Source organism: Littorina saxatilis, linkage group LG8, assembly GCF_037325665.1.
Source record: "Littorina saxatilis isolate snail1 linkage group LG8, US_GU_Lsax_2.0, whole genome shotgun sequence".
NCBI lineage: Eukaryota > Metazoa > Mollusca > Gastropoda > Littorinimorpha > Littorinidae > Littorina > Littorina saxatilis.
In genome coordinates, this window is record NC_090252.1 from 22,087,358 (window position 1) to 22,102,357 (window position 15,000).

The 15,000-nt window shown below is 47.1% G+C and overlaps 1 protein-coding gene across 1 annotated transcript in view; it reads right to left on the reverse strand.

Annotated features, from left to right (window-relative positions):
* LOC138973040 (uncharacterized) overlaps positions 1–4,085 on the reverse strand; it is an 11,804-nt gene extending 7,719 nt beyond the window's left edge. Inside the window, exons 1-2 of the mRNA XM_070345693.1 lie at positions 3,876–4,085; positions 677–940 (exon numbers count right to left, since the gene is read on the reverse strand). Coding sequence (XP_070201794.1) covers positions 677–940; positions 3,876–3,968 — 357 coding nt within the window. The 5' untranslated portion in view covers positions 3,969–4,085. The remainder of the gene's footprint in view (positions 1–676; positions 941–3,875) is intronic.
* Positions 4,086–15,000: the final 10,915 nt, after the last annotated feature.

Consider the following 15,000-nt stretch of genomic DNA (forward strand, 5'->3'; position numbering starts at 1 on the left):
CCATCATGTTGTGGCCACACATTTTTTTCATTTTCATTACTTTAATGTCCAATCGCTGGCAAATTCGGGTCGCTTCCTCCCAGTTGAAAGCAAGCAGCAACAGAGTCGCGCTACCCAGGTGTATGCGTGTTCAGGTGTAATCAGCCACCTGCACTTATGGCAGAGTGACCGAGGTTTTTAACGAGCCACATGGGTGACACGGAGGTGGAACATGGATACCTTGTTTGAGTCTGCACATAAAGTTGACCCGTGTTCGCCCCGGCCCGGATTCGAACCTGCGACCTTAGGATCAAAAGTCCAGTGCTCTACCAACTGGGCTACCGGGCCCCCATCTGACGAGACATTGGAGACGCTGTTCAAAGTTGTGTCAGACTGTGTGTGGCAGATATAACACACACACACACACACACACGCACGCACGCACACACGCACGCACGCACGCACTCACACACGCACATGGGCAAACACACTGCCACACCCAATAACATTAACAATAAGAATAGCAATAACAGTAACAACACTTTTCTATTGTTAGTGTTATTACAATTATTATTGTTTTTATTCTCTCTCTCTCTCTCTCTCTCTCTCTCTCTCTCTCTCTCTCTCTCTCTTACATCCTCTCTCTCTTCCACTCCTGCTCCCCCCCCCCCTCCCCACTACCCATCACACAATTCACCAGCAGAATGGGAGAGCGATGCCGCATATCAGCCGCCAGCACGCCCAGGGAGTTGACCACGAAGATGACCAGCCCCTGGGTCACCAGCGTGTAGCCAAAGTTGTTGGTGATGATGTCCAGAGGCACCATCGCCGAGGCTTTGGACGGGTCGAAGTACTGGTCGTACAGTTTGCTGACCTTGTCCGCGTTGAACAGGTTCTTCAGGTGCTCCCCCAGGTGGAACGACAGGTAGACGCCGGCCCCTGCTAGCGCAAGTCCTAGTACCTGCAAGGCATGTTGGAGTTGGCTATGAACAAATCAAGTTTTCGCCCTAAAAGCAAAGCCATTAGGGGCATGTTCCCGGATTTTACCCTGACTTTAGATGAGATACACAAAAAGTGTATGTGTGTAGAGGTGGTATCAGCCATCTACACTTATGGCAGCATGACCGAGGTCTTTTACGCGCCACTGTCGTGACACGGGGGTGGGGTATGGATACCGTTTTTGGGTCTGCACATAAAGTTGACCCGTGTCGGTCCGGGTCCGGATTCTACCCTGTCCCCAGGATCACAAGTCAAGTGCCCTACCCACCTGGGCTACCCGGGTCGCGAATTTGCGATTCCTAAACGCCCCACTGAACGACTGACGTCACATGTCGCTTCGGTCTTTTCCGGAGGAACACCGCGTGCAGAATACACACTTCGATCGCGTAGCACTGCCATTGCACATTTTCGCAACGAAAACCGTGCCACTGTTTCATTCATCTTGGTGTGTTAAATCTGAAAGCAATATAAGTGAACGAACAATTGAAAACGTTACTAAACTGCAGCTCAGTGTTTCAGTGTGACGTGGAAGTGTTCAAATAGGCTATCTGCTGTATCAGGCAAGCCGATTTGGTTTCACCTGAACGACTGCGAGAGGCGAGCGCAAACCATTGTGTTGTTCAGAAATGGTGTTCCCTTTGATATTTTAGTGGACATTTAACTTCAAATGCAACTTTTCTTAGCCGTAGAGTTGGTAACAGAACCTTCATGCGCGAGAAACGCCACATACGACGGAGTAACCCTGAAATGCCTTCACTTTTGTAGCCCTGTCTGTCAGTTGCTGTCGTAGCCTAGTGGTTTGTGCTCCAGCTTGAAGGTCAGCTGACTCGGGTTCGACTCCCTTCCTGGTTACAGTTTTTTTTCTTGTTTGCTTTATTTTTGTCATCTATTTTGTGTCCTTAACTCCACCCTTCAATCTTTTCAACCCTGATGCATTCCGTTTATTTTTTATTTATTTATATTTTTTTAAACCATTTCCCCCAAAGCGGTTTAGCACGGTGGTATGTTATGATGAAAACGCGATTACACAAAGCTCACATGTGCACGGTCTGCAAACTAAACGGCGTGGGCTCACCGTATTAGCCAATAACAAGCACCCATATTAAACCGCAGCGCAAAGCGTAAACATTAGTACAACTTGAAGAAATCAATATAGTTACCAGAAACAAAACCGTGCTTCGCACCGAACAGTTCGACAGTGACTGACCTACTGACCGAACCGCACCTCTCGCTTGTGACAGTCGCTCATGATACAACCATTCTTTTGCCGAGTCTGAAATTGATCTTCATAAAACTATGTGTAAGTGTAACAAAAGAAAAAACTAATTTCTTTCATATTGCCTGAATAATAACTTTATTAACTGATAATCAAGGTGGCATCGCCGAATGACTGCAAGTGCAACGCGATCGAAGTGGCACGCGGTGTTCCTCCGGAAAAGGCCGAAGCGGCTGTGACGTCAGTCGTTCAGTGGGGCGTTTAGGAATCGCAAATTCGCACCCGGGCCCCCGAGAGAGTTGGCTGATACAATAACAATTTTTGGTCTCTTATTTTAACCTGTTCGTTGCCAGTAAATATGTGTGAACAAAGCATTCCCTGAATGTACCTAAATTGAAACTTACAATTAATGTACCTTGGTCTCCCAGTTGGAAGAACAGGTGAATGATTACGGACCCTGACAACCCCAGCCCCTGTACCTGCGTGGCATATATTGGAGTTGGCTAATGCAGTACGTGTTTACACCCCCGGTCTAGGGGTGTGTATAGGTTTCGGTCGATGTGTTTGTTTGTGTGTTTGTGTGTTTGTGTGTTTGTGTGTTTGTGTTCGCATATAGATCTCAAGAATGAACGGACCGATCGTCACCAAACTTGGTGAACAGGTTCTATACATTCCTGAGACGGTCCTTACAAACATTGGGACCAGTCAAACACACGGTAAGGGAGTTATTGGTGGATTAAGATTCTACAAGGACTTATAGAGGGAGATATTAATGGTCAAAGGGAAATAACCTTTTCAGTTGGTGACAGTGAGAGTGGGTGCAGTGAGAATGGTTATTTCCCTTTGACCAACGGGGGTGTTTTTCCTACCTCGAAGGAATTTCTTGTTGTTTTTGGTCTCTATTGTAACCTGTTCGCTGCCAGTAAATACTTGTGTACTCAGCATTACCTGCATTTACCTCAATTGACAAATTACGATTTGCCTTGCTTTCCCAGGTGGAAGGACAGGTAGATTACGGACCCCGACAGCCCTAGTCCCAGTACCTGCATAGCATGTTGGAGTTGGCTGATACTGCATTTATTTTTGATCTCCATCTTTCCCTGTTTGCTACCAGTGTGCAAAGCATTAGCCTACCTGCATTTACCTGAATTGACAACTTACAATGTACCTTGCTTTCCCAGGTGGAAGGAAAGTACAGGGTGACCCCCAAAAAAGAGTACCCAAACAAAACGTCATAAATTGAACAAAAATAAAGCAATCTTCATAAAATGTATTTACACACACAAGTAGCCTCTGCATGATTTGCACAGACAATGTTAGCGTTCTAGCTTGTCTTTCAGGAAAGTCATGCATTATACTTGGGAGGGACCGAGAGCAGTACACAAAGAAATGAACACTGGAAGTCTGGAAATACACAGAAAATAAACCCAGGATAAAACACTGTCACTGGCTAATCAGAATGCTATCTCCGATCCATAGAGTCTTGGAACAACCACAGGCGGAAGGTATCGTTCACTGGACCACCAGTGACCACTATGATAGTGACTATCATAGAAAGACTAGTCCAGTGACTGAGTGAGCGATACCTTCCGCCTGTGCTGTGGAACAACCAAAAGAAGTGACCCCACATTCTCAGAAAATGAAAGAAAACGAAAACTGTAAATTAATACAGTCCACTTACCGTCCCAGCAACACACGTGATGAATAAAATCTGACATTGTCGTGTGCGAGAGATTTTGACAGGCGAAGGGTAGTTCAGTGAGGAAGATGACATTGTTGGGCAAGACTGAAGAACAATGCTGGACGTAGCATGACGTAATTCAGCACACGCAAAACATAATTTGACGTCACAGAGAAGAATGATATCTCGTACGATGACGTGTTAGCAGTCATTTATTCTCGGAAAACTGGCTGTGCGCCAATTAATGCTGCGTCGCCAAAAGTAACAGTCATCGGGGGGGGGGGGGGGGGGGGGGGGGGGGGGGGAGAGAAAAAGTGCAGGGCCGGAGTGCGATGTAAATACAGAGCAGGGGCCAGTTTCACAAGATACTGTAGCAGTGAACCGACTGACAGTCGATCGACTGCCCAGTCGATGGACTGTGGTTGATCGCCGGGTCACCGAAAAGCGCGTTTCATGAGCGAATCACCGTCACCCGCGGACAACCACAGTCGACCGACTGCACAGTAATCCGAATGGCCAAGTCGAGGGCTAAATTTAGCAACATTACCACTTCCGTTTGCTCATTCGCACGTGGAAATGGCCGATTTCGAAGAAAAAACAAGTCTCGGCCCGCTCAAAATAACAATGACCGAGACTTTCAGTAATTCCTTCGCGTGTCGTCTAACCCTCTTACGCCATAATGTGACGTCTTCAAGACATAACCCTGACTTGTCTCCTGGATTACTGCGTCATGATAGATACATTTCGAAGAACAATCACAAGGTTTGGCTCACAATCCAAAAAAAATTGAGCATTCTGCCATTGACTGTGCGGATAATTACATTTCACGGGTGAAGCAAGTTTACCTGTAGTAGAGTTTCAGAACAATCATGTAAATTAGTAAGCTTTCAGAACAATCACGTATGAGGGCTTACATGTTTACGATGAAATAAATAGTAGACTTTCAGAACAATCATATAATAGTCACTTTTCAGAACAATCACGCGTAACACACGTGATCCTACGTCACATTGTCAAAACAAACTCAACCCAGAGGGGTGTTAGGTACCAAAAAACGGTCATTTTACCTATGCAAATTAAAGAATCGGCTCTTCCGCCAGACCATTTTAATACAGACAAAACACAGACGAAACATTAGTGGATCCCCGATAGTACAGGTTGGAATCCTCGATAGCACAGAGGTACCATGAGTTCTCGAGTTCATGGATGCGCAAAAGTACATGTGTACCGTAACTGTCGCTCAGTCACCAGCTCACACATGACTCAAATAGTATAAAGCTCGTTTATCTGTGGATGTCTGTCTGTGAGTTAGTATATTGACGAAAGGCTGCACTGATTTGAACGAAAATGATTACTGTGTAGGTTTGTTGGCCCTCGACGCGCGTTATAGGGTCTTTGTGTTTCGTGTGTGTCATTTAGTCAGGCCTAAAAAAGTGGACTATGTTTTTTGTTTAAGTAAAAGTAACTGTGTTTTGCGTTGTGTTTGATGACCTGTCAGCTTTTTTTTCAGGTGTGATCATTTGATTGTGATTTGTTTCATATCCATAGTGGAATTTACCGGCACGGTTGGCCTAGTGGTAAGGCGTCCGCCCCGTGATCGGGAGGTCGTGGGTTCGAACCCCGGCCGGGTCATACCTAAGACTTTAAAATTGGCAATCTAGTGGCTGCTCCGCCTGGCGTCTGGCATTATGGGGTTAGCGCTAGGACTGGTTGGTCCGGTGTTAGAATAATGTGATTGGGTGAGACATGAAGCCTGTGCTGCGACTTCTGTGATCTTGTGTGTGGCGCACGTTATATGTCAAAACAGCACCGCCCTGATATGGCCCTTCGTGGTCGGCTGGGCGTTAAGCAAACAAACAAACAAATAGTGGAATCTAAAAATCTAAAAAATCGATGTTGAAGTTTCACTGGATATCTAAGACATTAGTTTGGTTTGTTATTTCGTGCCTCAGCATTCCTTGAACGTACAGAAAAAATCACACGTATTTTGTGTGTGTGTGTGTGTGTGCGCGTGTGTGTGTGTGTATGCGTGCGTGCGTGCGCGTGTGTGTGCATGCGTACGTGCTTAAGTGTGTGCGTGTGTGTGTGCGTGTGTGTGTGCGCGCGCGCGCGTGTGTGTGTGTGTGTGGGTGTGTATGTGTGTTTGTGTGTGTGTGTGTGTGTGTGTGTGTGTGTGTGTGTGTTTGTGTGTGTGTGTGTGTGTGTGTGTGTGTGTGGGTGTGTATGTGTGTGTTTGTGTGTGTGTGTGTGTGTGTGTGTGTGTGTGTGTGTGTTTGTGTGTGTGTGTGTGTGTGTGTGTGTGTGTGGGTGTGTATGTGTGTGTTTGTGTGTGTGTGTGTTTGTGTGCGTGTCTGCGTGTGTCTGTGTATGTGAGTGTGTGTGTGTGTGTGTGTGTGTGTGTGTGTGTGCTGCTTTCACTGCTTTCTTTCAGGGGTAGACTCAACATTTAATGAACCTTTTCATCAACTTTGAAATCTTCAACTGCATTCAGATTCAAAGCGAGAGTTTGTCCGACATACGCATCATTAATTGTGCGTATAAGTGATGGTATAAGGTAGACCGGAGATGATGACCAATTCTTTACCCGCCATGTTTTCAAATGATATTTGAGACGGGCGAAGTGGCGCAGTGGTAAGACGTCGGTCTCCTAATCGGGAGGTCGTGAGTTCGAATCCCGGTCGCTGCTGCCTGGTGGGTTAAGAGTGGAGATGTTTCCTATCCCCCAGGTCTACTTATGTGCAGACCTGCTAGTGACTTAAAGGACCATAACAGGCTCTTTTTAAGGTTAGCTAAAGCAGTTGGGGTTGATTTAATGATATAGGTAAGCATCTAAAGATGCAAAAACCGAACAGTAAATCACAGCTTTTGTGTTGTATCAGTATAATTTTACACAAAATGCATGCTCAAAAAGCGGCCAAATTCGTCTGCTACGCGAGACTTCAAAATCCCCGCGGCGGCAAGCCGTTGTCTGTGACGTCACATGTAGGCATCGGAAGCGAAAGTAGCGACACTCGGTCTGCGTCTTTGCTGCAGCCGTGGATGCGCGCGTACTCCCGACATCATGCCGAGAGACTTTGCTGCTGCCGTATGTTCGGAGTTGCAAAAAAAGGACTCAGGCTTGAGTTTTCATTTGTTTCCATCCGACTCAAGGCTAAAGCAGGAACGGGTTGTGAAAATGAATCGGCTGGACCCAAAAACAAAGAAACGACAACAACAACAACAACAACAACAACAACAACAACAACAACAACAACAACAACACGGCGGATGAGAAGAATCTTCGCAAGTCGAAAGAAGGGGCACAGCCTCATTGTTGTCAGAAAAAAAACCTATTCTGCTTTTAGCCACGAGAAATGTAGGGTCAAGCATCATTTGGTAATGTGGAGAAGATTAGTTAGTTAGTTAGTTAGTTAACTGTTGCTTAATGGGTCCCGCGGACCATTTTGGCCAAATCAGGAACCCTGGAGAAGATAAGCTACATGTCACTAACACGGCGGATGAGAAGAATCTTCGCAAGTCGAAAGAAGGGGCACAGCCTCGCTGTGGCAAAGGGCGGAAGAACACGCTCTCTGGTAAAGTAAGCGCACTTCAAGAGTGTCCTAACAGTTTTAAGCGCATTGCCATTAGCCAATCAACTGTTTCACACCAGTCATGTGACACCAGTACTAACTGACAATTATTATCATTATTATCTTTATTATTGTAGTATTAAGCACGCAGTTTGGACTGACGGGAATAAAACCCTCGCTGAGAACAGTATAGCGTTGAACTGACTGAAAAGACAGCTAGCTTACTTGCAACTGAGCTGTATCTCCTCCTTCAGTGAACACACATGGGCTGCCATAAGCTGATTAGGGAATGTACCTTGTAAGCTCCCACCCCGCTTATGCACCAATTTTGCTCAAAAGTAGAAGTGGGCGCTGACTTAGTACAGTACCCTGTGCAGGATCGGTTCCTCGTGACAAATAACGGTATTTGATCCCGTGATCGGGAGGTCGTGGGTTAACCCCGGCCGGGTCATACCTAAGACTTTAAAATTGGCAATCTAGTGGCTGCTCCGCCTGGCGTCTGGCATTATGGGGTTAGTGCTAGGACTGGTTGGTCCGGTGTCAGAATAATGTGACTGGGTGAGACATGAAGCCTGTGCTGCGACTTCTGTCTTGTGTGTGGCGCACGTTATATGTCAAAGCAGCACCGCCCTGATATGGCCCTTCGTGGTCGGCTGGGCGTTAAGCAAACAAAAACAAAATAAATCGCTTGGTAAGAGAATGTTAAAAAGATGTGTTTCTGTGCAAGATGTGTCTACCCTCTGTGAGTCTTTCTCTGTGACACGCACGTGTTAGTGTGTGTGCAAGTGCCTTGTCACAATGCAACCTGGAAACTAACCACAAAAATCCCTTTGTGTCATGCTTTTAGAACAAATGTTCATATATATATCTCAAATGAAAACCCGAACTTGAACACAATGAAATATCATATATGTATTCAATTCATTATTTTGTTCTGGTCAAAGTCATCTAACAAAATCGGGGAGCAGGGTTAGTCCGTTCACATGATCTTTTTAAATTCCCAACAGGTCGACCTCATACGTATCAGATGAGTCTTCAAATTCTGCATCCAGTTTTGGCATGGCTATGCACAGACTACAGTGGCAACAGTGTTTGACTTCATCGCAGCATCTTGTCAATTATGATGACTTTTGTATTTAAAAATAAATTCCAAACAAATAACTTTTTTGTTGCGACCTTTGGAGATGGGCGTTAACGAGGTACAATCCACTATAATACACAGTTTTGACCTCAAATGAGGGCTAGGCGTTTACTCGATACTGGGCGCTTACACGGTACTTTACGGTATTTACGGAATAAATGGTAGAGATATTCAACAGGAAGAATAACGTCTCGAACCACCACTACAAATGTTCCATTTATTGCTCATCATAGGGGGTACATTTGTTTTGTGCTAAGCGACAGTCACAGATTCATGCAGTTGATTGCTTTTTAATAAATATGACGGAATTTACGAGGTACAATATGCTATACACAGCTCTTGACACAAAGTAAGGGGTGGGCACTTACGGTACTTGCAGTCTAAGTGGTGAAGATACTTAATGGGAGCTAGTCTAGAACTGCCTTTACAAATGTGACCCTCCACCACGAAATGAGTCGCATGTCACCTCGCGCGGTTCTGCGCGAGGCTGAATAAAAGTCCGGGGTGTGTCTGGTAACAGTGTGAGGGTCACCTTAGTCACAGGCTTATAACTCAAACAGTTTTCGCTCTTTTCTAAAACGGTTTTCACCACTGGATAGAGCATAAAAAACTCTTTAGAAAAGTGTAAAAAATTTGAAAATCATGCAAGGGTGACATGCGACTCATTCCGTGGTGGAGGCTCACAAATGTTCAAGTTTTTGTTCATCAAAGGGGACACATTTAATTTTTGTTTGCTAAGCGACATTCATAGATTCATGCAGTAGATTGCTTTGAACAGCAGCTTTTTCAGCATTGTCCTGATCTTTAATATGGAAAAGATAGACGGTTGACTATAATATGAGCTCGTGATGTTTAACCTATAATGCAGTTTGCATGGGGTCAATGAGCAAGCATCTTACTCACACAGGCCTAAAAGTGGTGAGTATTGTACTCGCCATGGCGAGTAAAAACATGTAACTGGCGAGTAGAAATGTTCATCAACTCGCAAAATGCGAGGACAGTTGCTGAAACAAATTGTTGGTTTGACTAGTAAAGTTTGCTCTCTGGCTTGTACATTTTCAGAACCATTGTTGAGACTTTCAGGGCAGTCTTAGTGCTTAGCCCAGGTTGAAGTCAAGGGAAAGAGGGTTGTGATCTTTAAATACTGTCACTTATATTCAAAGGCAGCGTCGGCCTGCGTAATCTGTGTCAGATCTGTATTTTCACAATGAAATGCAGTGTTGGACAACTCCTCACTGTCATAGCATCCACCAGCAAGGTTTGTTTCCCCATTAAGGTCAGCCTTGGACGGGGCACTGGCAGTAGTCTCAAACATCCTGTCCACAGCCACTCTCTCCACCTGTCCTGTGCGGACGCACATTCTCATCACATCTTTAACCGTGGCCGTGTTCAAGTTCCAAATTTCATTCCGAAGTGTGGCCACAATTTTCCTCATTTTCATCTCCTTCCTCCGTGTCCTCAGCCGCTCCAGCAGCGCGTTGAGCGTGTAGAGGAAGGGGTTGAGCGCCGAGTTGAGCGGCAACACGAAGATGGCGGCCCACACGTTCACCTCGCCGGGGATGGGAGTGCCCCAGGCAGCAAGGAGGCCCATCACACCCACTGGAAACCAGCAGCAGAAGTCTGTCAGCACGATCAGGAAGAGACGGCGGGCCACAGTCGTGTCTCGTGATTGTCTCGCAGCCCCGGTCTCCACGCTGGCTTTGCGGACCGCCCGGTAGATCATCAGCTGGCCCGCTCCTATGGACAGGAAGATTACAAAGTTGGAGATGATGAAGACGCTAAATGCGTAGAACTGTCCTGAAAACTGCTGGCGTGTGATGGGCAGCGGGATACAGATGCTAGTCTGTCCATAAAACTCCATGCCGGTCAGAAGCGGCACAGACGCCAGCATGACGCCAGCCACCCAGACACCGAGGCAGGAAAGGATGGTGGCACGAGGTGTGAGGTGGAGCTGTGGCTTGAAGGGGCAGCGCAACACCAGGACGCGGTCCAGCGTGATGAGACTGATCACCAGAGCCGACACCTCGCTGGACACCAGAGACAGGACGCCGGCCACCGTGCACATGACGCTGCTCTTCCACTCTCGTTCCCTGGACACGTAGGTCCCTGACAGTTGGGCGTCCGCCACACCGATCATCGCCAGGTACACGCCCATCAGCATGTCAGAGGCACACAGGTTCTTCACCAGGATGCTGGCTGCAGAGAGTGGAGTGCGAGTTCTGACCAACAACAACCTGTAGAGAAGGACGCCGACGTTGCCGACCAGTGCCAGCACCGCCAGGGTCCAGAGACACACCCTGAAGATGCCCTTACCCAGCAAGTCACTGCACGACGAGAGCTCATCCATGGGGGCGTAGCACCGTGACACAGAGGGGTGGAAGTAAGGACAGCACAGCTTGGACTCGTCTGTGTACAGATCGTCCAGAGACACCAGGCCGTGCAGGGACTCTTTGCTGTAACTACCTAGCTGGTTCGTTCTTAAGTCGAGGTGCTTCAGCTTGGACAGTGGGCTGAAGACCCTGCTGTCAATGGCTTCCAAAGTTACGTTCACAAATTTCAAAGTTCTCAAGTTCTGTAGTTCACCAACCTGCAACATGGCAGTGAATTCAGCAGTCAGAGTCCTGACCAAGGGGTTGTGGGACAGATCCAAGTAGGTCACACCGGACAGTGTCACGAGACTCAGGGAAGAAAGCCGTGTCAAGAGGTTGGAGCTAAGATCCAGAGTCTGTAGCTGAGGCATGTCCCTCACAGTGACGTTGCCCAGACGACAGAAGGACAGGTTGAGGAACACCAGGTACTCCATGAAGTGCACGTTGTCAAGTGACACGTTAGCAGCAAAGCTGAGGTCCAGGTAGCGCACGTGAAGGTTGTGAAGGGGATTGATCATCTCGGAGCATTTGTAGGCCTGACCCTCACAGACACAGCCGCTGTCGTGCGGACAGGAGAGGTGACAGTAAAGTTCATCGTCCTTGTTGGGACAGTGGTGAACTCCGTCACACACGTGTGTCTTGTGGACGCAGGTCCCCACCCCCTGACACCTGTAGTAACCGGGACACGTCATGTTGTGCACTGGGATGCCTTCGTCCTCTCCCTTGGGGCAGTCCTGTTCTCCGTTGTTGAGCAGAAAGGTGGGGATACAGAAGCCACTTTGGCACTGAAAAAATCCTTCGTAACAAGTAACAGATATAGGCTTCAGCAAAGACAGTCCATAACCATCCAGTACAACGTGCGCTGATTCCGGGTCGTAGTCGTAAAATAATCTGACGATAGTTGGCGGACAATCTTGGAGGTAGAAGGCGGTGTTGCCCGGCAAGCAGCCAAGACCAGGACAGAGTGTTGTACCATTGCATGAAACACACGAATCCTCGTCACTGCCATCAAAACAGTCCTTTATTACGTCGCACCGTGTCTTCTTGGCAACGTTTTGGAAGTTTTGGCAGATGAAAGAAGAATGCAACAAGGGAGAAAACCGCGGATGCTGGCAGTCCATTTCATCACTGCGGTCAACACAGTCGTCTTTTCCGTCACAGAGGTACGAGTAGTGAATGGACGGACCGTAACGACACTGAAATAACGGAAAGTTGCTTGGAGACAGGCCGCCGGCAATGCCCTCCTCCTCCACCTCCTCCTCCTGTCGCCCCCACTGACAGCTGTGAAATGTCTGCACCAGAGAGCCATCGGGGCAAGTCTTGGTCGGGAACGCTTCTGGAACTGACGACGGCACTGGCAAAGCTATTCCAGGCAATGTCAGCTTCTTTGTGTCGCGGAGAGGATTAGGCCTCATGCAGATATAGCCGCTATGTATGTGATGCTTTAAAGAACAGGACACGGGTTTCAATGAAGGCAATGGAATAACGTTCAGCTTGGCGCATCCATTAAACGCATCCTCCCTCTGCAAGCTTTGCTGTTCGTAAGCGATGGGACTTCCCCGCTGCCCCCACTGCCACAGGAAGCGGTACAGATGACTCAGTTCAGGGGAGACAGGCTGCACTCTCCGTATGCCCACCACAGCGTTATGAAACCCACTTTTGCGAATCATGTCCGCCATGACCTCTTGACCGGCAGAATCTGGAAATGCCGCTAAGGTAGCAGCGTGTTGTAGCTGGCAGGCCTCTTCAGCTTTAGATGGTACCATTTTTATGCCGTTCGTTAGGTCCTCGTATGAGTTTCTCAGGAACGTGGCTTTGAGGCATTGGTCGTTGTGGGGGTACCAGTCGCCGCATCCCTCATCACGGTACGAGCAGTTTTTCTCGTCTTCGCTGTGTTGACAGTGACGAACCCCATCGCATGAGATTGCTTCAGGGAGGTTGGTCATGCCATAGCAGTGATAGATGTACTTACTATATACCAGTTTGTCCATGGACCTGTGTATGGATTTGGGAATAGAGCTGCGAGGATGCGCTTTATAGCTCACATGGAACTTCGACCGATCCCTGTGGTTCACAGAACACAGAACAACGTGCATGGTGTTTGTGTGCAACATATGAGGTGCTAAATCAACCAATTTCACATTTATTGTTTTCGTTTGCATCTGGGTACTGTTTGCGACACCGTAGATTAGCAGGTAGTCGTTTTCTGCCTGCAAATGGATTTGATGAAACTCCAGGACAAAGCCATATTCTTCAGGAATACGATAAATCAGGACGAAGTGCTCTTGTGAACAGTCCATAAGGTCAAAATCCCACTCAATCGTGCCGTTCAACTCTTCTGAAATTTGAATACCAGGTGGGCAGTTGGATGTTTTGGAAGGGGGTGTTGACGGCCATTCACTGCCTCCACAAGGCGGGATCCAGTCACTCGATAGAAGTGTTGTATCAGGGCTTCCAACCGTCTCTGACTCATCCATCTGGGCTGTGTTTAAATCTTTGGTGCGTGGCAATTGCCCTTCGGTCTGAAACTCATCGACACGCGTTGAAGTTGCTAACTTGCTGTTTGATGAATGCTCTGGGGCTGTGCTGACATGTTGAGCGGTAGACAAAAGTCCTGTGGTGTTTGTCTCAGTGGCTTTTCCTGTGATGTTGGCGCCATCATCTCGCAATCGTGCAATTTTTGAGTGAAGAGCTGGATGCATTTCTCCAGTTATATTACCCGTTTCTTCTTGTGTTGACGATGTGGAAGCAGTCACTGATGTAGGGAGAGCGTAGGCGAACATACCCAAGAAGAGGACAGAAACCGTGCAGCTGGAACGTGCGAGTCCCTTACATTTTATCGGCATTGTTTGGCGCATGTCTGGAAATGATACGATAGAAAAGAAAAACAAGTCGCCGAAATGGATATCGAGTCATTTAGTCAATCGGTCTGTCTGAAAACCCCAAACACTTAATACCCTGGATCAGAAAATGGTACGATAGAAAAGGAAAGCAAGTCGCCGAAATGGGTATCAAGTCATTTAGTCAATCTGTCAGTCTCAACACACTAAACACGTATGTAGCCCTGGATCAATCGTCACCGAGACTAGTAAGGCCCAGCTGCTTAACTAGCAAACACCCGTAAATCCAGAAGAGTCCGCAATTATACTTGAGTGCAAACTTGCAGGGACCTGATAGACCAGTCTGTTAATGCAGGGGGTTTGACTGGTATGAAGTTTATTGTTTGTGGAGACTTCAATTGCGATGTTATGAATAGCACGTGTTTCAATTGACAAAAAAAATAGATGGTTAATGGTTTATCCCAGTTAGTCACACAACCTACACGAATCACAGAAACAACATCAACGTTCATAGACTTTTAACACCAAGCTCTGACATTGTTGAAGAAATTCAGGTTTTACCGCCAATTTGTAGAGACCATTCGGTCCCGAATATAGGAAAAGAATATCGGTAAAGAAAGTTATAAACGGTTTATTTATTATTATTCCAAACTGGACGTTGAGAGTTGGAAAGGAAAAGTTATGTAATGTAGATTGGATGAGTTGTGTGTGTATAGGAATACACATTTGTTTAAACCAATGGGTAAGGCTGATGGGGTCTATGTCGACCAAAAGAATGGGATTCCCTGTAGGTGGAGTTCTTGGAGGGGGATTCCCTGTATAGAGGGAATCCCACAGGGTGGAGTTTTTCAATAAAACTTGCAAACCATACTCGAATTTCTAAGAAATATCAAAAAAGATTGAAAAACATCAAATTTTACCGATGTCGCCAAGCATCACGTGACTTTCAGCGATATCAGCGACACGCTACAGGAACTAAATCCTGTGGTATTCCCTGTATACAGGGAATCCCCCTCCAGAACCTCCACCTACAGGGAATCCCACTCTTTTGGTCGACACAGACCCCATCAGCGTCAGTGGACGTGCAGTAAGACTGTTAACTTTGACAGCTTGCCACTCATTCAGCTACCGGCACGGTTGGCCTAGCTCGTGGTAAGGCGTCCGCCCCGTGATCGGGAGGTCGTGGGTTCGAACCCCGGCCGGGTC